Source organism: Amblyomma mixtum, chromosome 2, assembly GCF_055824585.1.
Source record: "Amblyomma mixtum isolate Tamu chromosome 2, ASM5582458v1, whole genome shotgun sequence".
Lineage (NCBI taxonomy): Eukaryota > Metazoa > Arthropoda > Arachnida > Ixodida > Ixodidae > Amblyomma > Amblyomma mixtum.
In genome coordinates, this window is record NC_143013.1 from 309,291,290 (window position 1) to 309,318,590 (window position 27,301).

Here is a 27,301-nt window from a genome sequence, read left to right on the forward strand (position 1 = left end):
ATTATCTCTCTCCTACTGTTACCGTATGCACCTGCGGCTTGCTGATATCTCTCGTGACCGTCTGCCATCAGTCCTAGCAACGCTTATTGTCTGTTCAGTTCTCGCTGCCGAGCGCCCGCCAGAACAGCTTCCAGGATAAAAATTCAGGGGGCACTTTGACTGTCTAAAGTGGGTAGAGGCGGAAGCGTTTTCCGCACCACCTTCGCTGTTTCTGTGGCACTGGTGGCGTCACATATAACTGAGTACTAATTACTAAGTGATGGCAGATCACTAATTAATTGTTAATTACTGATTAATGCCTGAATGCTAAGTAATTGCTAATTAATGACGCTTAAGCTTCGCCTTTAGGAGTGGAACGCGACAGCGCGTTGTAGCGCTGCCAGGGAGTCCACGGAACGCCACCACCCGTTCGGCGCGATGCCTTGCCCTTTGAACGCAACGCTTTTTGAGGAAAGGAAATGGCGCAGTAATTCTCTGTCATCTCGGTGGACACCTGAACCGCACCGTAGAGGAAGGGAGGTGGGAGTGAAAGTAGATAGATAAAGAGGAGCCGTAATGAAGAAAATGAAAATTGTATTTGAGGAAAGGAAATTACGCAGTAACTGTCTCACATGTCTCGGTGGACACCCGTCAAAATTCAGGGGGGCACTTTTTTGACCTAAAGTGTGGTCACTGATGTGTGGTTAAGATGTTAAGCTTGGCCCCTAAGAGTGGAGCGCGACAGCGTCTTGCAACGCTGCCAAGGAGTCCATAGAACGCCATCGCCCATTCGGTTGTACGCCTCACTCGTCGGTAAATTGGTTTTTGAGGAAAGGAAATATATCTGTCTCTCATTTGTCGGTGGACACCTAAACCTCGCCGGAAGGGAATGGAGGAGGATGAGAGTGAGTGAAGACACCGTATTCACTAGACGCGCCTTTGTTCATTCCAAACCATCGAGCTGGCATGGCGGAGTGGATAGCATGCTCGTCTCGCACGCCGAAGACCGGGGTTCGATTCCCGAGCTCGAGCAATTTCCTACTCGTTTTTATTTGTTTATCTGGTCTGACTAGAAAGGTTAATTAGGCTAATTGGGTAATTAAGCAATTAACTAAGCTCAGTCCCACATGCTTGGAGCATAACTATACGATCCCTTCAATTGGATGCATGGTTACTAGCCAAAGTGCAATTGGTCCCGTTTGAAATTCGCGCACTGTGACGTCACGACCGTTTCCACCAATTGAAAAGCGTGACATGTTCTGTCGACAATTGCTGCTTACAACGATGAGACATTAAAGGCTTCCGCCTTAAAAGTGGAGCGATGTTTCAGATCCACGCATGTGAAACACTCTTGCCCCATAGAACTCTATATATACTGAACTTGACTATTGTTTAAGACATTTCATTATTTTGTATGGAACAGGGATCCGCTTACTGAACAGGAATTCTTCAGAAAACATTCTGCCGGAGTTCCATTTACAGCTGGAGCCCCTATTGCAGTCTCTGGATTGTGCCGAACTACAAAGTAGTTGAATGCACTTTTGAAGCGAAAAGCTTCACTAGGCTGGTCAACACCGCGCTTCGCGTGAGCCACACTATAGATTTGCCACAGCTGCGCATGCGCGAAACCGGGTGACGTCACGCGGAGCGCAGGTGGCCGCTGCTGCCGCAGCCATCGTCACCGCCGCGCGTCGACTCCGTCGCCTGACCTTTCGCCGCCGCCGCGCGCTACTGCGCATGTGCGCCGCCGCTTCTCCTCCTCGCCACCGTTTGCCGCAGCCGTGCGCAGTGCACATTTGAAAGGAGGGATATATAAGGCGCGCTTGCCCATAGAACAGGCACAGCCACTCGCCATGGCAGGAGAAGAAGCAACAGTAGGACGGGACAGAAACACCGATCCAGAAGTGGTAGCTTGGGAGTTGGCTGAAAAGCAGCGAGAGCTTTTCGCTTCGAGATATCCAGGCTTAATCTTAGCTAAGCCACAGCCAATTTTTCTTCCTGACATATTTAAACTAGAAGTACCACGTCTATCAATAGGCCATTTTTTTCAGTCTGGCTTTTATGTATTGCTGTACATATACCGTGCCTTAGTTCGCTGCGCCTGGCGGCTCCTGCCGGATGGCGTTCGCATTCCTGAATAACCAATGAAACTCCCAACGTGGCGGCATCGCGAGTCAGTGTCCTTCGAAAAATTCAAACGCCATTGTGTCAGTCAGGGCTGAGGGTATCCGTGTGACAGGGATACGAATTATCGAGCCAAGTGCGTGAGCGGCGAGGCGAGGCGAGCTACAGCGGTGTGCCAGCGGAATGAAATGTTAGTTTCTTTATAGCGTATATTGTCAGCGGTTATTCCCCGCACTTGCTCGGGAACAGAAGCGCAAGAAACAGCGTTTGACAGCAATGCGCAAGGCTATAGGCCAGTCAAAGCTTAAGAGCGGGCTGTAATGAGCAAGCGCGGCACTCAGTTAAAGGCCTCCTCAGGAGAAATAGAAGTTGACCTTTATCGATAGGGTACTGCGTTCTAATAACAAAATGGCCACCCTCATTGAAAACGGAGGTTTTACTTATCTATTTATAGATTATGTGCGCATTTACAGGTTCATACAGGAGTGGGTCGGAAGGCGTATAATGCAACGGTCAAAGAACAGCACAAAATGTAATGCACCAGGGGCAGACGCCACGATATGTTAGCGGGTACATCTTGCTATATCTGTGTAGGTTTGGGAATGTGTTTGCTTGAATAAGTCGGAGAGCTACGGCATCTTCAGCTCTGAGATTTTTCTGAGGATGAGGAGAAATCCTGCGGTTAGGCCGCTGGATCTAGAGGCGTTCGACGTAGTTCAATGGCAGGGGCACGAAGGTAAAGGACGCCCGGAATGCCCGGAAGATGAGGTTTCGCATGTCTTGTTTACTGCTGGCCATGAAACATGGATTCAGCCATAAAAATAAGGCCCTTCTCGTGGCAAACCTGAAAGAAATGCTTTGAAAGTTTCCACAACCTTCAACTTATCGAAGTAACGGAAAAATCCCCGCCGCGGTGGCTCAGTGGTTACGGCGCTCAGCTGCTGACACGAAGGACGCGGGTTCGATCTTGGCCGCGGCGGCTGAATTTCGATGAAGGCGAAATTCTAGAGGCCCGTGTGCTGTGCGATGTCAGTGCACGTTAAAGAACCCCAGGTGGTCGAAATTTCCGGAGCCCTTCATTACGGCGCCCCTCATAGACTGAGTTGCTTTGGGACGTTAAACCCCAATAAACCAATAAACCAAACCGAAGTAACGGAAAACGCACTTTAAAAATGATTTCATCTGCGCGAAGAGAACACTAGCCAAGCCAAATACGACACCTCGTCTTACCGGCATTCCCGCAGTGGATGAAGTGCTCTTGAAAAAACCCGCATAGACGGTGGCGCCAGCTATCTTTCTAGGCAATATTGAGAAAGTCTATGGGAAGAAGAGAGAGAAATAGAAGGGGAGATTGGAAGGTCTGCCACGAGGCGTCGTTCTTGCTACTCGACGCAGGAAAGAACGAAACATAAAGCAGGGAAAAAAAAGACTCTGAGCACGTGCTTGCACAAGGAATAATGGCTCACAGCCAAAAGGCGCAGGCCAGACGTGTTGAAAAAATACAGCAGTGTCTTCGGAGCCAGCCAAGTCAGTCAAGTCAGTCCGGAGTAAGATACGATCTATTCGAGAAAAGTGGTACCATCTTTGATATTACTGAGTGGAAAGCAAGCTGCTTCTCAAAGCGAACATGAATCGCAGCAATAAGTAATGTTCGAGAGCGCTGGCAACGATCGCATGACTGTATGGAATCCATGCAGCGTCATCGCAGCTTGTCAGCGGGCTGATTGATCATTTCGAGCATATCGCAAGTCCTGCGCAGACGCGCACAGTCACCCAAAGATTTGTCTGGAGTGCTCGAACAGGGCACTTGGTAGCGGGCGGGAGTGATTTACGAGCGGCCTCGGTCTCGCAACAATACCCTACGGTGCGTCATGCTTTTTTGCTGATCACAATTTACTTCTCACGTCAGGAAAGCTCAGCCGAGTAGAGGAGGCAGTGGCATGGATTGTCAACGCTGCCCGGAGCACATTGCTCAATCGCTCCACCCAAGTGTATACACAAGTGTTTACCTTCCAGCGCAGAAGGAACGGGAGGAGTGAAGGGGATTAGGACCTCGCAGACGGTGTAGTGAATTTCTGAGCGCGTCAGCGCCATTGCTTATACAGCCACGTTCCACGTGACTGTCACTAAGCGGCGTCGCAAGAGCTTGATTGATCACCGCTGCTGCTGCTGCGCGGCTGTCGCTTTGAAACGCCTTGTTCCTCCAAATGCCTCGTTTCGCTGCTCCCTCGGTTGAAGAACTGAATTGTTTAGCTAGAAAGATGAGTTTTACATGCTTATATGCATACGATGGTGGAGCACGTTTAGTCGTTAAGTATCCGGTGACGATACTGACTTTTGCATCTCGGAGACTGACGCCGCAGGTACACAGTGCACAGGTCGGCGCAAGCTGCTTTCCGATATATAACGATCTATATAACACTCCGATATATATAACACTCAAATTTGCTGAAATCGTCTATATCCCGTGGCTGTCCTCTGTCGCTCATCGTTTAATGGTAGGATTTCTCGGTGAATTTTGAGAGCTTTGGTTGTCATTCACGATACGAAAAGTTAATGACATCCTTAGTAATGCATACAGTGATGCGTAGCGGTAGCTGTGGGAGCTACTTTTGGCTACTCATTGGCATCCACCCGAGCGCAGCCATACGGCTTACAAATCTACTCCACCTTGGAGGATTCCCCTAAAAACATTTGACCAACACTGTTCCCACTTCGAGTTATTGATCAATGCGCTCTCGCCCTACCATAAGCTTGCCGTCCCGGTTAGCTCAATTGGTAGAGCGACTGCTCCGGTGAAGCGGTGGTCCCGGGTTCGAACTCCGGACCAGGACGAATTTTTCTTTAACTACGAAGTTTCTGAGAAGGCTGTATAGCTTTCCTTTGTAGCCGTATGGCTGCGCTCGGGTGGATGCCAACGAGTAACTACTCCCTTATTACAAATCTACTCCACCTTGGGGGATTCCCCTAAAAACATTTGACCTACTTTTGGCTCAGTTTGATAACTGGTGGCGTCACACGGGTCACCTGACCTATACGTCTTGGATAAGGGGAAATTTCTTCAGAGTCTCGCACTCCTATTATCTATGCTGCTCGATTTAAAATGTGGCTGCCATCATCTAACATCCTATAGAAAAACAATCTAATCCGTGCTAATATATCTGATTACGCAGAGCCGCAACGAGGGTGCTTAACTTACTCAAAGCGCAGTTGGTAAAGTAAACTCTAGTGATATCATGCACTAAATCTCAAGAAGAGACGAGAACTGGTAATTGCGCCTCATGGAAACATAAACTGGCTAGGTCAGTGCTCGTTCTACAGAAGGTCTAGATTCATTGGACCGTAATAAAAATGATCTGCAGATTATCTCCAGACTTGTTATGGACTCTTTTGCCTCCCTATGGATATTTCATTTTGCGTAGTCATATTTTATAGACTGTCTATAGACAAAGTTAACCAAAAGTGTACGGCCATAAATCTATAGCTCGTATAGAGACTGTCTGCGTGATTTATATTGCCTATAGACTAGTCTATAGGATTTGCCTTTAGAAAATCTTGAGAATTTGTAGACAAGAGTCCAGAGACAGTCCATAGATTGCCTAAATAACTTTTTGTGAGCGGAGTGCGTCCGGGGGGGGGGGGGGGGGGGGGTGAATTGTAATTGCTGCAGAAGCAGTCGTCGTCTCTCTCGCTTCGTTCGGCGAACGCGGTTGCTGCCAGGAGTCTTTTTATTTCCGTCTTTCCTTAAACTCATCTCCCTTTCAAATCCCTTCTGTCCGCACGCGGACGTAAAATCGATTTATTTAACCGTCAGGGCCAAAGGCATTAAACAGTGGAGTGGTTACAAAAGTACAAAAAAGAAATACATAGGAAAGAAAATGAGCGTTACAAAACTTTTCTGTTATACAATGTTAGCTAATGCGTTGCGAAAATGCTGGTTATCACTGATGCCGTCGATTTCAGCGGGAAGGTGGTTACAGTCACATGAAGTACGAGGCACGAAGCACTGAAATGCTGATAAGCTGTTAAATGTTGAAATAACAACCTTGTGGCGATGATCGGTGCGGCTTGAAACGTAGTGGGGAAAAGCAATGAGTGTGTTCCGTAGAGTGAAATGATAGCACAATTTATGAAAAAAAAAACTGAGACAAATTATTATTCTTCGGCATGCTAAAGGCTGTAAAGGGAGGTAAGTTTTCATGCTAGTTACGCTTTATTTTAGACCATCTCCAGCGAAGTGATTAGTTTTTCGTGGTGGAGGTCCCATACAGCGCCTGCATATTCCAATTTTGAACAGACTAGCGTTTTGTAAACCAATAATTTAAGAGAAGACGGGGTTTTCGAAAAGTTTCGGCGTATATAGCCCAGGATGCGGTTAGCACTGTCAAAAATGCACTCGAAGTTGTGCGACCAGGAGAGGTGTGCAGAAATGTGGAAGCCGAAGTATTTATATGCAGTGACAGGTTCTAAGGGGACGTTATTTAAGTAGTACTTAAAAAGAGGTTTAGCGTGTCGGGATACTCGCATAACTTTACATTTGTCAGTGTTTAGGTCCATGAGCCAATCATTGCACCAAGTAGAAATATAGGTACGATCACTTTGAAGAAGGTTAGCATCACCGGGTGATCTTATTTCTCGAGAAACAACGCAGTCGTCTGCAAACAGATGAATGTTAGATGCTACTTTGGAAGGAAGATCATTGATGTAAATGAAAAACAGAAGCGGTCCAATCACAGACCCTTGAGGCACATCCGACTAAATATCACTTAAAGGTGAAACGTATGCATATAGTTGTTATCGGTTACGAAGAACGTATTCTATACTCTATCCGCGTCTTTCCTCGAATTTTTTCCAATGCTCCACTAGCCCTCACCCGGGAGGTATCTTCTTGCGGGAAATGGTTATACAATGGCCGGACAAAAATTAACGCACAATTGACTAATAGTAAGTAATTAGAAGTAGTCAGTAAAATAGGAAGTAATATTAAAGAGAGCACAAAAAACGCATCAACAGTACAAGGAAGAGCCTCCAACAGCTGAAAGCTTAACACGGGAACAATTTATCCGGGAGACCATTCATCGCGTGCATCGCAAAGTTCTAACATTTCAAATAGCCTTTCGGCAAATGGGATGGAAGGTGACAGCTGGCGCGTCTTTCTTTTCAACATTAGTTCTTTAATGGACGACGATAAAAGTGCAGCACCTTTAGCTGGCTGACTCAATCAATCAATCAATCAATCAATCAATCAATCAATCAATCAATCAATCAATCAATCAATCAATCAATCAATCAATCAATCAATCAATCAATCAATCAATCAATCAATCAATCAATCAATCAATCAATCAATCAATCAATCAATCAATCGGTCGGGTGGTCAGTCAGCCGGTCTTTATTTCCGCTGAAAAGAAGGCAGAGGACGCTAGAAGAAAAAGAGCCTGACTGACTTCTGGGCGGTGTGTAAAGCAGGCAGAATGACAGCGGCGAGACCGATTCTACAGGAGGGCAAAACAAATGAGACTGCGCGCAGAGAGTCTGGCAGGAGCAAACGGCGGGAGCGGCCGATGACGGCGCAGATCGGAACAACTTAAGTGGCCCCACCAGCCGGAGGCGGCGCACATTCGGATAACAAGCCCGGCGGCACTCTGAGATTAACCAAAGCTGGCGGCGCGGCAGCGTCGAGATAACGCCCAGCAAGACGCCGCTCTCGAGCAGAAGACTTTGCACGCAAGGAGTGCGCTTTGCTTGGACACCCGCTGTTAGCTGCGGCAAACGACGCCCATCGCGCAGCGCGCGGGATCCGCGTCGCAATCCTTCTACTATGCTGCGATACTCTTCCAACTCTGCCTTTTTGGCCATCGGCGCTGTCAGAAGGTGGGTGTGACGTCATGCGCGAGCGTTGTATTGGTGGTCTTATTCATACCACGTGACATTTAGGCGCCACGAAGCCGTGACGTCATCTTTAAATATTATGCGGAGTCCTCTGGTCACACCATGCAATGGAGGAAAGAAGAGAAAGAGAGGCCGTTGCGTCGCATATTTTGTAGTTGGAGCTGAGGGCTCCGGCATGCCAGTTGGCTGTTGCGCTCGTCGTCTCAGCGCGTTTGCGCATGCGCCGCTTGCTCCGCGAAGACGGGCGAGAAGTCTATCTCGCTTCGCGCTGGGCTGCCGGCAGTTGACAGACGCGCCGGTGTTGTGGGCGACGTAGGCACGCAATGAGGAAAAGGAACTCGGAAGACTTTGCGAGAAAAAAAATTGACTTCCGGCGCACTTTTTTTATTGCAGGTCAAATAGCAAGGTCTGTCCTATGTTTTCCTTTTTCCATGGATCATACTACTGGCGAAATTCCGCATCGAAACTACGAAATTCGCAGTGGCTATTTCACAGAGGTGGCATCTATGACATGGGCAGCCAGTTAATTAAAAGACTAGCGCATAAAACTAGGACAAAGACAGAGAAGGAGACAGGACGAGCGCTAAACATCAACTAATTAACTATGTCAAACCAACTAGCCCAGCTTTCCGCTTTGATGGCAGCCAGTTATTGGCGGCGTCCTGCAACTTTTTTCCTTGACGTGTAAACGTAGAGACATCGGACCATATTTTGCTAAGATGTAGCAGTGTCCATCCAGAAGTCGAGGCATTCAATGTCAATTTAGATGGCACCCTAGGGTTCAGAGATGACGAAAATAATGTGGATACATCTATGGTCCACTTTAGCAAAACAAAGGAAGGAATGATTGGAAGATTGGTGGCTTAAATGCAGGGCAGTGGCCTAAGACACAAGTTCAGAATACCAAATTAATATTTTATAAAATCAATGGATCACTGTCCGATATTAGAACAACGTCGTTTCCACTTCGAGATGTTGATTAATTCGCTCTTCCTATATCACATACTAGCTGTTCCTGTTAGCTCAGCTGGTAGAGCCATTGCTCCGCTCAGGCGGTGGTTCCGGTTTCAAACCCCCGGAACGGGACGATTTTTCAACTATGAAGTTTCTGTGATAGCTGATAGCTTTCCTTCGTAGCCGTGTGGCTGCGCTTGGGTGGATGCTAATGAGTAATTAGCCCCTTATTGCAAAATCAGGGGAATTTGGATTTTAGATAGTACCTTTAAGTCCGAAGGATTAGAGAAATATAGGTTGAAAAAGCTAACAAGCCAGGTGACGTCACCCCTACCCCGTTCCAAAAGGGGACGACGCACTTACGAATACTAGCGATCCAGCTTCTCCATTATGTAGAGTTTGAGGCGATAAAGTTAATCTAGTTAAGCGGCCGTTCTCCCCCTCTCGCACCCTCTCTATATTGTAGTTAACTATAATAGCAGCCATTTTGGCAACTTCTCTTGATAGCCAGCCATTACTACTATACATCAAAATATAGAGTGTACCTGACTGCAAACAACGTTCTTCTCAGATCATGGTATAGAGAGGTTGGTCAGATGGCTTTTGATAATCACAAAGTGAACCAGAGAGAGAATGCCTGAGGGTGGTGCTTGCCGCTACCTTCTCAGATAGCGAGGTTTTAAGTGGTACCACGATGGCCGCTGTCGACATTATTTCTTCAACGTTTTTATCAACAAAGTGCTTAGATGCCAGTCTGTTTTAAAGATTCAAACGCTTGTTCATACAGTGAGGAATTGACCTTGGGTCTCTTTTTGTGCAAGCATTGTTGTCAGTATCATGATGGCGCCTAATAGGGTTAGTGTGCTAACCCTATTAGGCGCCATCATGATACTGACACTTCTGTGCTGAAGATTTTAGCACACTTTCCATGCTCTAACCCGACCCTACTTTAGGATGGCCTGAACACCGAAAGTGGGTAAACAGTCTGCTGACTTGCGGTTTTTGACCGAGTCGGAGTACCAGATGTTGATACACTGGTTGTAATGGGGAATTTCGCAACTGGTAGAGCGCCCCTGTTAACTAGTGCGCTTGTTACGTGCAGTCGGGGAGGGAGCCGGGCGCACCGGCCGCTCGCCGTACGCTTCTGTACTGCATGTCCAACAATTTGGGGCAAAAATTTTGAAACTTATAAGATTCTTTTACCGAAATATTGGAAGTAGTGGTCCGTTCTTCTGATGTGTAGCAAAATCGTTCTTTTAAAGTGTTTTCATCGATTGCATCGGACAGTTAAGACTGGCGAGGAAAACTAATGGGGAAAGCTTTTGACGATAGCAAAAACGTTACTAGAAAAAAATCAAGACTGCAGTCTAGTAATCTGCGGATATATTGATAGTTACAGTGAAATCTTGCATTATATGAAAAAATTGCGTTCATAGAAGGTTTCCAGCTCAATAATGTTTTTGTCCAAAATCTTAAATTTCATTTTCTAGGTCGGCAACAACCGCTGCTGATGCGCAGTGACGCAAACTTTTGAGCATATCCGGCAGCACTATATTTCTAGTTCGGTATGTAACAGTGCTTCAGGCGGGACGAGGAAACGAGACACACAATAGCGCTGACTAGCAACCTAATGGCTCGTTGTAACATGTTTGGCAGCATATAAAGAAAACATGACGAGCGAAAATAACAAGAAAAACTGCAGAAATACACAACGGGGAGTAATTATTCAGAGTCACTGCTGAAGAAATGCACATTCTTGTGGAGAGAGAAGTATAGACGGGCCGCTGATGCACGTGTCATTAGTTTGTGTATATTGTAGGCGCCGGAAAAAAGCCTCGAGGTATCGACTGTATATTTGACGATGATGGCGGGCCGAAGCGGTTACTTTGCCTCGCCTTAAGCGCATTTACATCCTCTCCACCGACATGTACCAACAAGCCCGCATCAGCCTTCTTCTATCTCTGGGTGTTCATTCTCATGCAAGGTGCACCGGAGACGTAGTTGTGCTTGCTCTCTAAGAGAGTTAACTGCTAAGCTAGTTGGTTTTCAGACATTTTACCGGGATTTTCAGCGCAACGAAGATTTTCAGCTCTGTCGACAATACAGCCTGGAACATAGTTTTTAGTACACGTCGTTTTCTTCATACTTTTTATGTTGTTGTATTTCAAAAACTTTTAGGGGGCAATCGTCATGCCCGCATTAATCGCCATTAGAGCATAGGTCGGTATTGAAATTGATTGATTACTGCGTGTAGCTGTAATGACTTGGCCAGTGTATAGCAGAGTGCAGCATATTTTTTGGCGCCCTTCGGAATGCTGTCTAGCGCAAGTTAACCACGTGCCGTACCGGCGTGAGGAACGCACGGGACGCGGTGATGCAAGCAGACGATACTGGTCGGCTTCGTGTGACGTCTGCTGAGACTGTTTACGTTCGATATTTCTGGCCGTCTACCAAAGCAATTACGCCTCATCAACCAAAGGGCATACCGAAGGCCATGCAGTCACATTATAGCGTTTCGTCCGTTTACGACTGTAGATGCTGCGCAGCGCCTTGTGCCGTAGGCGGTGCGTGTTGGGCGCTATTTTTGTTATCTATTTTATAGCCCACCGTAACGAGTGTACTTTGACTCCAGGGCCTTCTGCTTCTAAGCCGTGTACAGCGGCTCTTGTAACATTCGTGCAAACTCCAGCCTTCGGAGGGAAAGAGGTGGGGCGGACAGAGCTGCTTTTACCTTCAAGGGATTTGGAAAGCTGGGTATGTCTAAAGGACCAGACGGAGGGGAGACGGAGACCCCCCTCCCCCGGGCTCTTAAAATTTTCGCAAAGGCTGCAGATGCTGCGCAACGCGTCCGCGACAAGTTCATCTTACCGTCTGCCGAAGCGGCTGATTCTGTCGTGATTTCCGGGCAGAACTTCGCATTCCAGGTGAAAAGACAAGCGAACTCTATTTACGAAGCAGTCAACAAGGAAGCAGTCTCTGCGCGATGCTGTGGCGGGCGGCGCAACATTTAGCACCGGCTCGAGGCGCGACATGATGTACAATCAGCAACAAATGAAACGCGAACAAGACAACTTAGCCAGAGACAGCGAAATAAGAAAGTCTCAGCTTTAACTTGTAATGCGCGAAGAGTCATTTTCGGAAGTGTTAATCGACCTCGCTTGTATTTTCTCTCCAGGAGCTAATATGTTGGTATTTTTGTATTATCACTTCAGTTTTCTTGTTTGTGTTTCGTTCCCTGCTGATAGTACAGTCTTTGTCAAAAGTATGCAGCCCAAGGGGTCTGCTTCTGAGCCCTGCAGTGCAGCTCCTCGTGCACACTCAGGACCCTAATCTCACGAAGGAGGAATGAACTTAAGTTCTCAACCCTCCTAAGCATAGGACTGTCAAATGTGCTTAAGAGCCCCGCTACGCGTCTTGGAAGGAGACCCCTTGGGTTGTATTATTTTGACAAAGGCTTGCATAATAAATGCACTATCGTGGGCAAAAATAGGAGCATGACCTGGGGTGGCTGGAGGTCTTGTTTTTGCTCACGTTAGCACTTGCAGTGCAGACATGAGGTCGTACAAAAAAATAAAAACGACGAATTTGGCGATCAGTCGGTCAAGCAAAGCCATTGGGGCTGGGTCCGCCGCCGTAGCCTTTCGGGTGGTGTGCGGGGAGAACCAGGCGCGTACGTTGTTTGGGTCCTCTCTGATGGCTGCACCGTTATTAAAAGCCTCGTTTTTTACAAGGGCGCACGTTTTCTGCCCCACCGACAGCCGCCAAGCGATCGGTTCCGAAAACACTATCGGGACGGCAGTTGCCGTCGTCTATTTGAGGATTTCTGAACGTTAGTTTCGTTTTATTTTTTATTTCTCGGTGAATGTTATTTTCTGCGTTACAAGCTTCGATTTTTATTGCCGAAATATCGGATGTCTTTTCGCGGTCAAAAGCGACAGCGTTTGTCTTGGCTTAAGTTTTTTTTTTTAGAACGAAAAGCTCATGTAATAGTAACCAACACCAAAGTGGCTGTGTGAAGAAAGTCGTACAGTCATAACAAAAAGTAAAAATGACCAAGTTAAATGATCAGGCAGTGAAACATAAACGTAAATGGAAGTTTAGATCATGAAACTGTTGCCATCAGCACTCACTCTGCGCTGAACGAAAGGACGTGCTGGTGGCAGCGATGAAATTCCGCTTGACCGTATAGGAAGTCAGAACATGACACATTCGCGTTGTTCATGCATGCTTTCGCGTTGACGGTTGCTTGTTATGGTTCCTCGAGTTGTCAGCGCCCTTGCGTAGTGTGGTAAAAACTACGTAACCAAGCGATGGCCCTTAGCCTGTTGTCAGACTGAGCCGTCTGAACACACGATGCTTAGAACCTCCTCATCCGCAGCGGCACATGCAAGTTCGCGGATCATAGCGTAAAAGTTGACAATAATAGTATCAAATTAAGAAGGTACCGTTGAGTCACCGCGTTCATAGTTCCAGCACGTAAGTAATTTTCTCGTGTGATCTGCTGATAACTGGTACTGAATAGGCGGACAGTTGTGACATGCATGCCAGAAATACTGACAATTTTCGATTCAAACCGAATTTCCGAAGATGAATTCGGTGTCTCTTATTGGTGTTTACCGGTTTAAACCGAAAAGTCCAACCCCTACTTATATACTGCCGTACAAGCAGAATTCGCTGAACTTATCATTTGGAATGCGTAGTTCTGCCGGAAAATAACGATACAATCCAGCAATACTTTGATTTGAGCTAGTTGGTTGTAGCATGACATGTTTACGCAAAAAACGTACTGGCGCTAAAAGACGGAGACAGCACACACGAGACCCCGCCGCGGTGGATCGGTGGTTACGGCGCTCGGCTGCTGACCCGAAAGACGCGGGTTCGATCCCGGCCGCGGCAGCTGAATTTCTACGAAGGCGAAATTCTAGAGGTCCGTGTGCTGTGCGATGTCAGTGCATGTTAAAGATTCCCAGGCGGTCGAAATTTCCGGAGCCCTCCACTACGGCGTCCCTCATAGCCTGAGTTGCTTTGGGACGTTAAACCCCAATAAAAAAAGCACACACAAGACAGGACTGGCGCCAGTCCTGTCTTGTGTGTGTTGTCTCCGTCTTTCAGCGCCAGTACGTTTTTTGCGTAAACATGTCACGATACAATCAGCCGCTTTAGCACGGGGGGATGCGTATGTGCCCATTACATAATTGCCTTCGCGCCATGAAAACTCGCTATTATTGTCGGTATCATCATAACTGCCATCATCACACACTGCGCAGAATGTACAGGTAGAAGCAATATGAGACGGAACTCGGGGGTTCGTGGCCTCTGCCCTTCGTGAAGCGCTGCTGCCAACAGCCGACGAGAATGGACGGCTCTAGGTGCATGCGCGGAATGTGCAGCCAGTCATGCTTACTGGGCGTGCGCCTTTGTCGCCGATTCTTGCCGACAGTCGGCTACGCTCCCACGCTCTTCCATGTTCCCTCTCACATTGCTTCTACCTGTACATGCGCAAACGTACGATAAGCGATTACGGAACCACTTGGCCTTCGGTATATCCTTGATGAAGCGTAATTGTTCTGGTAGAGAGCCAAAAATATCGAATGAAAACACCTGTATCCATCAAGCATCGCGTTGATTGCATGTTTGCGCGCGATTTGAGCAGCGCTTTACATTCACTGACCCCGCGCAAGGTATGGCACATTTCAAGTTCGAAAACACTATTCCGATGGGTAAACCCCGAGCGAGATCGTGCGATGTGCGTGTTTGGGCCAAGTGAAATAAATAAATAAATAAATAAATAAATAAATAAATAAATAAATAAATAAATAAATAAATAAATAAATAAATAAATAAATAAATAAATAAATAAATAAATAAATATATAAACAAACAAATAAATAAATAAATAAATAAAAAGAAATTAAATAAATATCGGCACCTAGGATTCGAACCGGCGGCGGTGTGAGCAGATCGGCTTCACTGGCCACTGCGCGCGAGAGCATAAGACTACCGCCGCAATTTTTTTCTTTACTGCATGACAATTGTGCCAAAAAGGAAACTCCGAGTGTGCTTATGTCACAAAACACCAGCTGCCTAATATGAACGCACCATGCCCCTGCACCTGCCCACCGTCCCAAACGACAAAATTCTAGGAGTCACATACATGCATTTAGATAGGGGAGCCAGCTAGGCGGTTCTTCCAGGTCATCAGATACTCCCTACACCACAGCGCACTGCTCACGTAACAAAGATTTCGATGACCGCGGTTATTCGGCGTGGCGGTCCATCATACGGCTCTTCCATAGTCTATGAATAGCGCCATTAACATAAAGAGATCTCATGGCACAACACAGTTTTTTCAAGGGGAAAAAAACGGATACTGTAGGCTGTGATTTCAATGCCCTTAAGTGTTGGCTGTAATATGTGATGTGCCAGAAGAACATAGCATCATTACAAATAATAAAACAATGGTCAATGGTCTCAGGTGCATTGCACAAGCGGCAATTCACCTTCTATGGCCCAAACATCTCCTTAGCATGAAGTCATGCCTTGACAGGCAGCGTCGATATGTGCAGTTTACAGAAGAACGTTATTGGAGCAGACGAAATGCACATTCGCTTAACACGTTTTAAAACAATGGTGCCAAGAAACTCCAGAAAAGGTTGCAGTCGAAGACGCCTTGTGTAAAACTGCCGCATACTCTCGCGTTGTGTACTGCACACATCTTCTTCATCAACTAATACCCCTATCAAACTACTATCCGCGCTTTGAGCTATGTGGCAGCAGTCACAGAGAGATGTGCGCTGCATGCTTTGCCGTAGACAACGTTGTGGCAGAAACAAAACACTAGAGCAATACGCGTTGGTGTTGGCAACAGCGCTGCAGAAACGCAGCACTGGAGCCTAAGCCGCAGCGTACATTGGGCGAATTGGCAGGGACGATGAAACAGTTGAAGACGCGTATAATTGGCTCCCTGGGCCGCTGGACACCTAAATCGTGCCCACTTGCAAAAAAGTGTGCATTCGCGGAATATTTCAGGCTAAGTAATGCTCAAAAGTCAGCCAATTTTTAGTTTGCACCAGAGACACATGAAAAATGCCTCGAAAAGCGCCACCAAACTATGCAGCACTGTACTGCACAATTAAACACCTTACACACCTACGTTTGCATGGCAGCGAGCGTATACGGCGAGTAATTACGACTCCACGGTTGCTTCTAATACTTTTTGATATTGTGAAAATAAAACCCGGCAATAAAAACTGACGTACTAAAGAGAACCGTGATCAGACTACGTTGCGGTCGTGTTTCCCGCCGAGCTGGGAATGAACAAAGTGGTGTCTATGAGGTATTTTGTAGATTTTAATGCCCAACTGGGAAACTATTCTTTAAATTTCGTTCGCGTTTCTTTCTAGATAAGTCAAGCATTTCTCAGAATGATTTACTGATTATTTTTTTCAGTCTTGAGAAGAGTTGTCATGGCAGCAACGAGATTCCTTATAGCCTACCGACTGTCCATTAAGCATTGAAACATTTCCTTAGCGGATAGTTCCGCGTTCTGCCTGACGTCGCCGCATGCAAGCAGCGGCTTGCAATTACAAGAACATTCAGGTGTTGTGCTTACACAAGCTCAAGGGCACGGTGGAATCGATAACAACCTCCCATCGTTTTAAGCAAGCAGCAGTTATGGCCGACCTGTATTAGGACTACAAAGCCTATGATGGTGTGCGCGAAGCATTTTCGCCGCGCCCACTGAAGATACACTTACTCATGTGCGGAACCGCCATTAGAGAACTTTCTAAAAAGCGTGCCCTTCGGAGTGGCCATACTGGTCGTTGGACTGTTGTCATGTGCGCCTGTAGTTTGCCGCTGTGGCAGAGGTAGCGCCATCTGGCTTACAACAGCCCAGAGAAAGGGTGTTATTGCGATAGCGTTAGGGTTGTCGTCGCACCAATGCCTCGCCGATGCCCAAAACGAAATTCGCAGCTTGGACGAGAGAGGTCATGTGACCTTGTGACGTCATCACAACGTGCCCACCGGGTTGTGAGAAACCTAGCTTGCTGACAGCAACCTATACAGAGAATAAAATTAAAAAAATTGAGAAAAAAATGATATATGCAGATGTTGGCAACGTCAGAGCCTAGCGGATACCTGCTACTGCAGCTAAAAGTCCAAACATGGCGGCCGATGGATCGGCAATTGCAAAGAAACTAACGCAAACGCACACAGAAGTCACAACAGACGCTGCAACAAATGCGGAGTGTAATGCAGTTGCATTCGAGTCTTACGGTGACGTAACCGTTCCCAGTTCTTTTTTCAACATCTGTGTATACCTGATGGAAAGGTCTATAGTAGTAGTAGCCAGTGACGTCACTAGCCCATGGCTCCATGGAAGTTGATGCTTTGTGATTACGCTTACAAATGATGTAGCTGCTGTGTTTCATGTGCAGACAGGAGCAGGGACTGAATCAGGGAGACAAAGCGCATGGTAAACACTGTGAGTCTGTTGTCGGCGTGTCCACTCAGTGTCCACTTTTGTGTAGGGCTATATTCGCATGGTAGTTTGTCTCATTTTTGTATATTTCTTAGAGTAGCTGGAAGGCCCATCGGGGGTGTGTTTTCATGCCTCCCTCATTTCTCCGTGTACTTCACAGCAGCCCCACGGTACACACGCTGTGAGCGCGCAAACCTGGCGTCCGAACGCATCCTGCCAGCAAGAAACTCCACCGCCCGGCTGCGCTATGTCGTCGTCGGCGGGGCAAGGCCAGACCCAGCCCTACCAGGACAGCACCCGCAGCTGGCTCGTGGCTGTGGCTTGCGGGTGGTGCCTCTTCTGGGCGATGATCATCAACCGCTGCGGCGGCCTGGTGTTCGTCAGCATCATTGCCGAAATGGGTGCCACGCGAGAAGCTGCCTCCTGGCCGTTCAGCCTCCTCGGAGCCGTTATTAACTTGTCGGGTAAGTCCACGCACCGACTAGTTGGCCGGTCGGTTAAAGGGGAGTATTTACAGGCTTGAAGTGTGTTTGTGACAGCCACAGACAGTACGTACCGTACTGATATCGCACATGTGTGCAGCTCACTCGACATTTCCTATCTGTCACTTTCCTTGCCCCGATGAACGCGGAATACGACTGACCCTTTTCCGCTTGACGGTGTGTCATTTTATGACCTGCCCTATATAATTTGAGCGCTTTAAGTTCTCCGCTGAAGAGAAAGCGGATGCAGTGAAAGCCGTACGTACACCCTCGACAGTAGCGTCCGACCTGCATGTTTTACTGTGCAGCCGCGTAGTAGGGATCTTGCGGCACCCTAGCATTTACAAGCTCTTAGAGATGAGGACACGTCAAGCCTTAACCCACTGCCTGCAGTTATAGCCTTTGTAAAAAGTGTCCTGCCCACAGGGTTAGTTATTCATCACTGAAGCGTCAGAGCTCGACATGACTGGGAACATGTCTTGTCCTCCCCCATGTGGAGCTCCGACGCTTCAGTGCTGAAGAACCAAACCTTTGGGAGGGGCATTTTGACGAATGCTATAACTGCAGGTAGTGGGTAAGGCTTGACGTCGTTTTCATGCATTTTCGAACTTTCTTCACGTATAACTCTACGGATGTCTCTTCAATGACTGTGACCTTATGTCGCTCTGCGACAGGCGTGGTGTCTGGAGTGCTGCTCAAAAAACTTCCGCTGCGAGCGGTCTCCTTGGCTGGCAGCCTGCTGACTGGGACTGGAATACTTCTGTGCGCCGTCTTCTACAACGTCATCGGGATCACCATTTGTCTCGGTGTGGTGTGTGGTAAGAAACGTAAGGCATTATTGCTTGCCGACTCCTGACCCCTTTTCACTTACAGCCATTGGGCAAGGACTCGTCTTTCCGTCGAATGCTGTGGCAATCAACACGTACTTCAAGAAGTAAGTTTGAGCAGTCTCTTCTGCCTCTGCAGTTCGACCTTTGGTTCACAGCAAGCTGCACTTCTTACATTTAAAAATGGTCAATAGTTCGAGACAGGCTGATTTATGCTACAAAATTCTATATGAACGTTCTGTACTGAAATGAATTCACAAGTAGTTTTATTTCAAAACGTTTGACTTTTTATACATTATATAATACCCGCAGCCACATTCAGGCATTGCAGTGGGCATTGATATGGAGCCTGAGATAATCATGCGTAATCCAAAGAAGACCTTGGAAAGATTAGGAATTAGCTGGTACTCATATTTTCTGTGTTCCTTAAGGTCTTGCGATCGCACTGTTAGATTTCTTTTTGTTGTAACGACTGGGTCGAGCTTTCTCTTGCTCTTACGAATAGGCACGCAGGCCATGCCATTGCGATCGTACTTCTGCCCCTCATTTCCTAGAGGCATGTTTTTAAACACTCGCATGCGCGTTCGTCCCGTTAAAGGTACCGGGCGTCTGGAAGCGGCATCAGCTACGCGGGCTCTACCCTCGTCGCCTTCGTGTTTCCCTCCGTCATTGCGTACATGAGTGACGAGTACAGCCTGCGCGGAATGTTCCTGGTCGTGGGAGCCCTGAGCCTCCACGCCGTCGCCGGATCTCTCTTCATACGAAGCCCAGACGCCATCGCCAACGACAAGCAGGCGCTTCGAAACGAGCCTGTCGGGGAAGCGTCTCGCAAAACACAGAAGAGGCGCGCCACAGAGGCGAGAACAAAGCTCATCACCACATCGCAGGATGCCTCCTGCAGAAAAGCCTCTGTGGACCTAGGCGGCTCTTCTCTTTGCCGCGAGTTAAGCTTCCTGAAGAGGCCCATCAACTACGTCATCACATTCACGGGTGTTGTGTTCACGTCCGTGCAGATACTGTACAATGTGTCGCTCGCAGACCACGCTATCGGCCAGGGTCTGCCCAAGTGGCAGGCCGCGCTGCTCTTCACCTGCTCTGGCGCGGGCGACATCGTCGGTCGCCTGGCCTCTGGACAGCTGTCGGACCGGAAACTCTGCCACAGGTGAGGTCCTGCGTTTAGCAGCGCTCTCCGTCGTTTCGGTTACCGCACCGCAACCTAGGTCGCCGATTACTTTGCTGCAATTTCTTGCGGTGAAGGTTTATTCATGTACAGGTAGCGGCGACATAAAATGGAATATGCGATTAGGATTAATCAAATAAAATCAAATTTTCGTTTTTGTTTAGGATGAAGATGCGGCTGCTGAAAAAGTTGCTATTGGTACCAGCTTGGCGAGGCTGCTGCGGCTACACATTGTGACAACAGCCGGCATCATGCCATAACAACATCAAAACAATCGTACGAAGAAACACGCAAGCGCATGTTAAACGAACGTGCTGATTTCAGAATAATGAAACACATAATGCTCCTCCAGTGATTACTGCGTAAGCATACGTGAGAAGCACATATTTCTCTTTTTTCCGAATAGTTTTCCCGTCGGCACATAATAAGCGCAAGTTTTCATCGTTGACATAGGAATAACAATACAATTCGTTCCAGCATACAAACTGAGTTGTCCCCTTCATATTGCTTTTACCTCTACCGTTGATTTCACTATGTCTACTCACTCGCCTCTCAGCGGTGTCCAAGAAAAGAAGAAATTTGAATAACTGATTACAGAGGTGACGTCAAAGTGGTTTTTTGCTGGTGTGGCTTTTACGGCTGTATACATGAAGAAATGTGAAAGCGCTTAACTGAAATTTAGCATAACCAATTTGGTTCGTTACGCCAACAGTTGCATTACGCTTATCGAGATGTTAAAGGGGCACTGCAGCACTTTTTTGAGAATTTCGCGATAATCAAGGATTCAAATCTATGTCGACTGTAGGTAAAGCATGCCAAGTGTTTTTCAAGTAGCATTTAAAATAGTAACGTAATCGACGATTGAATTTTGCGCTTCTCCTCAACGCACTGGAGGAGTGCAGAAAAACTCAGCGTGAAGTCAAGGTAGGTATGATTTCAAATTACCGCCGTCAACAGCCACAACCTGCCCTGACTCGTTAGACGCTGCCAAACAACTCTCGGCAGGGTTCGCCTTCGGTTGCTTTTGTTTTTTTCCCTTAAAAGCAGGCATTTGTGCGTTGGAAATGTACCGGTACCTTCGATGACGTCACCATGCGCCCCCCACTTGGCGTTGTGCGCTGCAGAGAAGCTTGAAGGGCGTCCGGATTTTAATCAGCGATTACATCACTATTTAAAGTGCTAGCCCAAAAAGACTTCGCATGCTGTACCTGCAAGTTTCGCACATTTCACCTTTTTAAGATCGTTTATTTCTAGAACCTCTGCAGTTTCCCTTTAAGGTGCCATGAAAATCGCGCTGATTATTTTTTTTTATTTATACATACAGCGGTCTTTGTTCAAGACCTTAGCAGGGTGGGTACATGTACATAATTGCACATACACAAAGGCAAAACAATGTCAGTACATTATTTCAGGTGCTCTTCAAAAGATTTTAATCATTTCTGCGTGACTGCGTCGTTAGTGAGGTTATTCCAATCAATTATAGTTCGTGGGAAGTAAGAGTACTTAAAATAATTAATTCTTTAGTTTAGGGGCAATATAGTTCTGTCATGTCGTTGTCTTGTTTTGTAACCTGTCGAAAAAGTAAAGCTACCAGAGGTGTTAGTATTGCAATGTCCTGCTAGTAACTGGAAAAAGAATTTTAACCTACATATGCGATGTCTCTCACTTATTGACGGGAAGCCACATTGCCGAACCAACTCAGTGATGTAGGAAACAGCGAACGGTTTAAAAAGGTTTCAGCCGAAGGGTCTACTGGAAACCCACGATGTCCACTTTCGACCTGTATTACAATTTTTCACTTCCGTGTCCATTTTTTCCTATCCCACAGTGCTAAGCCCGGGCTTTCAGCCAAGCCGAATAGAAAGCATCGTGAATGAGAAATCGATCGTAAAATGAGTTTGTTGGCTGCCTAGCTCGAGAGCAAACAGTATCCTTGTCGCGGCAGTGTCTGATCAGCGAAACAGTGCTTTCGAGAATACTTTCTTCCTCGCCGCAGACTCACTTAGGCGTATGTCGTGAACGCAGGAGGGACGTGATGGCCACGGGTCACGCGGTGATGGCCGCCTCTCTGCTGGCGCTGGTCTACGCCCGCTCGGCGGCGCTGCTGGGCCTCTGCACGGCGCTGTTCGGGCTGGCCAGTGGTAGCCTCATCATCCTCTTCTCCGTCATCACCGTCGAGTACCTGGGTCTGGAGACGCTGCCGCTGGCCTTCAGTTTCCAGTCTCTGGTGTGCGGTCTGGTGGCCCTGCCCAGGCCCCTGCTCATCGGTGCGTTCTTCCTCCACCTGCGACGCCTGCGATGTAGATCCGGGCGAGGTTTCGGCCCGGTGGGCGACCTCGGTTTGTCTGAACGGACAGAAAGTCTACTTTGGCTACGTGTACTAAATGGTGCAGAGTTGTCGGAGGTAAGCCTCCGGGACAGAATTCTCCCGCCTGCCTCCTGTGCAACGCGATTCGTTTGGTATCATTTAATGGCTTTCAGTGCGGCGCATGTGGGTGCGTCGCTTCAGTGCGTAAAGTAGGTTCTTCTTTCAAGGAACCACTGGGTTGTCCGGGGGCTTCAGAGAGAAGAATTAATGCACGTACTGTACTCGACGCGGCGACTACAGAGTGAGCACTGCGTCAGGCGGCAGCCCTCGTGGCGGTGTGCGCCTCTACGCTACACAGACTTGCCGAGTAACGTGGCTTCTGGCGCACACTCACTTCGTTGCGGCCAATAGGTCAGGGTCTCACGCCAGTGGCCGCTATGGGTGTGGCGTTACAGTAGCGATGGATGGGAACAAACGAAATGTCCCTCCTGCAGATCATAACGGTATCGTACTTACGGTAAGCTCCCAGGCTCGCTCACCTCGTTTTGCAATGATAATTGTGGGGGGGGATTTTTTCCGAAGAGGACAGAACCGGCGTCGGCGTCTTAGTATATTGTAATCGAATACTGCTACGATCACCCGGTGGCGGATGTGAATGCTATTCGAGTGGCGGTGAGAAAGGGGCACCCGTGACTGCGTACCCGGTGCGGCCATGTGCTGCATGCGGGTTTCGATGTTGGTGCTTGCTTTCATAGGCTGGAAGAGGAGTGCTTTGCAGCTATTACTATACTTTATACGAGATGTATTATGGTAAAAAAAAAAAAAAACTGGGGACAATTCGGCTACAACCGTATTAGCCGTCAGCACCGCTTCCGAAAGATGGAGTGTAGACTCGGTGCATGCCAAGGGTTAGCAACAGGAGACACTTGCGGTGCTCGTTGGCAGTCGCGGCAAGTAGCCTCATCTCGCGAACTACTCTGCAACCGTCCTGAGAATAACCTCACTAAACTCTCTCTCAGACCACCAGATATGTTGGTCGTGCTTTTGATCCACCCTGCGGCCATGCTTTGAGCCATTATGTGGCAATAACGTTCCTTGCGCTGCACCGTCACACAGTGCAGGGCCGAAGTTTTTCGTTTTGACAAGGGCGTCAAGTTCACACCAATTCCTGTAAGACAGCATTGCGATGACATTTCTCTTGCAGGCTACTACCGGGACAAATTGGGCTCGTATGCTGGAATGTACGTGTTTCTGGCGTCGGCGTGCCTTGTTACGAGCCTCATGTGGACAACCGAGTGCTTTCTGAAGCGCCGGGCCGTCACCAAACCTCTAAACACGGAGGAGGCAACGGGTAAAGTTACTACGTGAGTCTGCGGCAACGAGTGAGCGGCGCAGCCAAAGTGCCGCCTCTGCGACGAGTAAAGACAAGAAAGCTACGAAGTGATGCGGACAAGCTCCCTTTCTCTCCAACAATCGTGAAGTGTATCTACTGGCGGTTTCTGAACTCCATGCTACGCCGCGAAAGACAGTGATTTGTGCGCTGGACACACCCCTAACTCATCTCTTTGAAGTGCGCGGTTGAATAAAGCTCCCTCTGTGCTACCGTGCACCTGTTGCTATCAGTGAGAGCCTTCGTCTCGGCCCCTGCCTTTTAAAGCGGTAGCTTTAAGGCTACCAGTTACCGGGAAACTAGGGCGTGACCCCATTGGCGTCCGGCGTTGTTGGGCTGGAAAACTCCCAATAGGTCGATAAGGTTTTACGCCACACGTGGAGTGGGGCAACAGCAAAGAGTTTAAAGCATTTCATCAATCGCGATGATAAGATCGCACCATGGCTCAAACGTCATTTTTTCCCCTTTAAGTTTCAGCTGCAGAAAACCGATTTATGGCAGAGTGGTCAAGATTCATCATCGTCGTCATCAGCCTGACTACGCCCACTGCGGGGAAGAGGCCTCTCCCGTATTTGCCGACTCCAAACATTTAAGAAATCGCATCTGTGAGCCATTCTGACTCGAATAACGTATTCCGATAGAGTTTTTTGCGTTAAGAGCTTTTGGAGCTGCCTTGCTTTAATCCAAGTCACGCACACGCGAAAGCATGGGCGAATAAAGCACAAAAGGCGAGGAAGCATGTGCGAAAGCTGTAGCGCCTTAGTTTCTGAAGGTCTCTTTCTATAGTTTTTGTCAGAAACGTTTTACTTAAGGCATTTTGTTATTGTTATTCTTTCTTGCAAGAAGGGCATACCAACCAACCAGAGATTTCAAGGCGGCCATTAAATTTGCTCTTCGTCACTTGTTAGGTGTGCAAACTTTCACGGAGCCTATGTAGTGACGGAATGTCGCACTCCGTCACTGAAGCTTGAAAATTCGAGCTCGTTGTTAGGATTTCTTTAACCGTAGCATGCATGCCGAAGCAAGTATGCAAGTAGCCGCTTAGAAGCACCCGAAAGCGGCCTCTAAGCGCCAGATTCCGTATTTAAGGAGTGGGAGATTGCATCCAGTCCTATGCGGCGGAATTCAGTACGTCTCGGAATTAGTTCTGAAAACTTTCGTCAGTCTATCTTTTATTCCTTTTCACAACTGCTAAAAGAGGGTCAAGGGAAAATGTACTTAATACGGCGCCTTTCTGCAACTGTCGGTGATGCGAGGTCAGCAATAAGGAGCCCTCACCTAGCGAAATCTAGTGCTGCAACTGCGGTTGAAGCCCCAGTTTAAGAGGCGCTCGAAACGCACTGCAAGAGTCTACACACGGCTGTCAAAGTGGACCTGCAAGTTTGCACACGCGAGGAATTTGAAAGCGAAAGTTTACTGGTCTAGTCAAGCCAAGGTCATCGGCGCTGCAATTTGACCTTCAAGAGGAGGAGAGGTGAAGTTGTGACAGCCACCCTTAGCTGAGCTAAACTGCAACCATTTTTTTCAATCCAAACTACGCGGGTGCAAGTAGCGCATCGTGCTTGCTCGATTTTGCCGAGCGAAACCACGGAAAGAGGGTTTTTTAGTTGCGGCGCATATTTACACCCAATAGCTCAATCCCGACATCATGCCGTCTCGTACCCTAGGCGTAGACAGCACGTGAATTTGCAACAGGTCGTCGAAATCCAAAAAGTAAGCATCAATAGCGATCTATTCTGGCGAACTAATAAAAAAAGGAAATATTTTATTGGATAGAAACAAAAGTAGGTACTATGTCCTGTCTATTTGTGTTCTTGTCTCGTGTGTTCACTAAGCGCTAGCAAATATGATTCCATAAGGTACTATGATCATGCGCATCAATAAATGTAGTTAAGTTTTTTTTTTGTTTAAAAAAAAGTCCCGTAATATTTGCTTGCAGCAATAATCCTGTAACTTCTTTTTAGCTTTCCTCTCTCAGTCTTGTAGTACCGGCAACCCGCTTCCGGGAGGAAAACCTTTTTGCACGCGGGAAGGCATTCGCAGTGGTTCAGCTTTGTTGTCCTGTTGATTTTTGGCATGTGCCTGCGTACCACGTGTGCTACCTGTTTCAGTGATCGAACTGCTGCTCCAATTTCAGCAAACTGTTAAACGAATAGATTGCTACTGCATCCTGCTCCGAGCAGGCATTAAAGCGAAAAATTTCACCAAAATCAAGGCTAAACGAAAGCGAAACAAAAAAAATCGGGCCAAAGTCTCCAACCGTTTCGCTGAAATAGCGTCGCGCAGCTGAGAAAGGAAACGAAAGCTCGCCACTGCGCCCTCAGCCTTTATTCCGCGCGCGCAAGTATCCAGCTTCTCCGGTCGGATGCCTCTTTGCAGGCTGAAAGTTAACTTCTGGAACTAGTAAAACACATTGTGGGGTAATTGGTGTATTGCATTAAGAAATATAATACCAGCTAAAAGAAGACGCCCACAGGAAACTGGGAAGACGACAGGAAAGAGGCTGGACTATGAGCTGTTTATTTACCAGAATGGGGCTAAAAATACGTATACAGGCCAATAGACCGTTTAGAAAATTCAGCGCCGTCTGGTGTGTGGCACGCGAACCTCGGTGCCTCCGTCATTACTTAGGCATATACGCCTGCCGGACTGCGCTTGGGCCGAACTGAAAAGCACAGCGCCCGGCAAAGCCACAACAAGCGCAGTTTTCTTGTTTCTGTGTCCTAGCCATCTTCCTTGGCATTGGCTCTCTGCTCCAAGCTACAGTCGCGATGCCGGCATGCTGCTGTGTGCCTTTCTGCAGCCAGCGCGGCCTAAGAGATGCGCACGGAAACAGGCTGTGTATCCAGAGCACGGAGCGCATGAAGTAGCTGCATGCTCCTTTCTTCTAGTCCGTCACCTGTTCGTTTTCACATTAAAATAAATGATATAAGTATTGCAAAAGCAGCGAAAAGTTCCTTCTATCGTGTAGCCCTTCCGCTGTATAGTGAGCACAAATATAAAGGTGCCACCTTCGGTGCACTCGAGGACATGCATTGTTTCTGATGCTGGCGACTGTTTCAGCGCGTCACAAAATCAAAACGTTGCTCAAGGGCGCTTGTTTTAGATTTGCTAGCATCCGCGTATCTTATCAACCATTCATAATGAGTTCCGTGTGCGGGGAAAAGATCACGACGATGAGGCGCGGCGAGGAGCGCCGTCGTTCTCTCCGCTGCGAACCTGGAGCAAATGACGGCGACACAGGAGGAGTGCAGCAGCAGCAACAGCAGCAGCAGCAGCTGTGTGTTTTCGTTGGGTCGGTGCCTGCGCACTCCGGCTTAGCAAGCACTCCGGTAATCTGTCACCTTTATCTCAAGTAAGCAAACTATGAACGTGAACAGCTTCAAAGCGAGTGGTTTTGCACCAACGCCTAGCTCACCGGCACGGCTGATCGAGCGCCCGTATCCGGATCCATACGCATTTCGCCCTGCAGATGCGCCTGCTCGTACTCGAGTCCGGTCCAACGCTTAGCCCTCCCTTTTCAACAGCAGATTCGACCTGCACGGCAACGCGCAATGTCGACGGATCGCAGTAAGTCTCGCATACCAGCTTGTAGCTTCGCTGAGAGGTGCGACTGGACACCAAAAGCCTTCTCGGAAATACGCCCGGGATGATAGTAAGGTTCCTCGACCATTGCAAATTTT

General features: G+C 47.8%; 2 protein-coding genes across 5 annotated transcripts in view; one reads left to right on the forward strand and one right to left on the reverse strand.

The window, feature by feature from the left end:
• LOC149364912 (uncharacterized) overlaps positions 1 to 3,357 on the reverse strand; it is a 112,692-nt gene extending 109,335 nt beyond the window's left edge. The window contains exon 1 of the mRNA XM_089574888.1: positions 3,334 to 3,357. The gene's annotated coding sequence lies outside the window, so the exon portion shown is untranslated. The remainder of the gene's footprint in view (positions 1 to 3,333) is intronic.
• LOC149364915 (monocarboxylate transporter 12-like) overlaps positions 1 to 23,835 on the forward strand; it is a 43,030-nt gene extending 19,195 nt beyond the window's left edge. For 2 of the 4 annotated variants that reach the window (XM_089574884.1, XM_089574883.1), the window contains exons 2-7: positions 17,592 to 17,895; positions 18,588 to 18,731; positions 18,787 to 18,847; positions 19,339 to 19,902; positions 21,946 to 22,187; positions 23,433 to 23,835. In XM_089574884.1, coding sequence (XP_089431010.1) covers positions 17,679 to 17,895; positions 18,588 to 18,731; positions 18,787 to 18,847; positions 19,339 to 19,902; positions 21,946 to 22,187; positions 23,433 to 23,596 — 1,392 coding nt within the window. In that variant the 5' untranslated portion in view covers positions 17,592 to 17,678 and the 3' untranslated portion in view covers positions 23,597 to 23,835. Of the gene's footprint in view, positions 1 to 7,717; positions 7,978 to 17,591; positions 17,896 to 18,587; positions 18,732 to 18,786; positions 18,848 to 19,338; positions 19,903 to 21,945; positions 22,188 to 23,432 lie in introns of those variants that run through there. The other 2 variants (XM_089574885.1, XM_089574882.1) reach the window with 2 other exon arrangements.
• Positions 23,836 to 27,301: the final 3,466 nt, after the last annotated feature.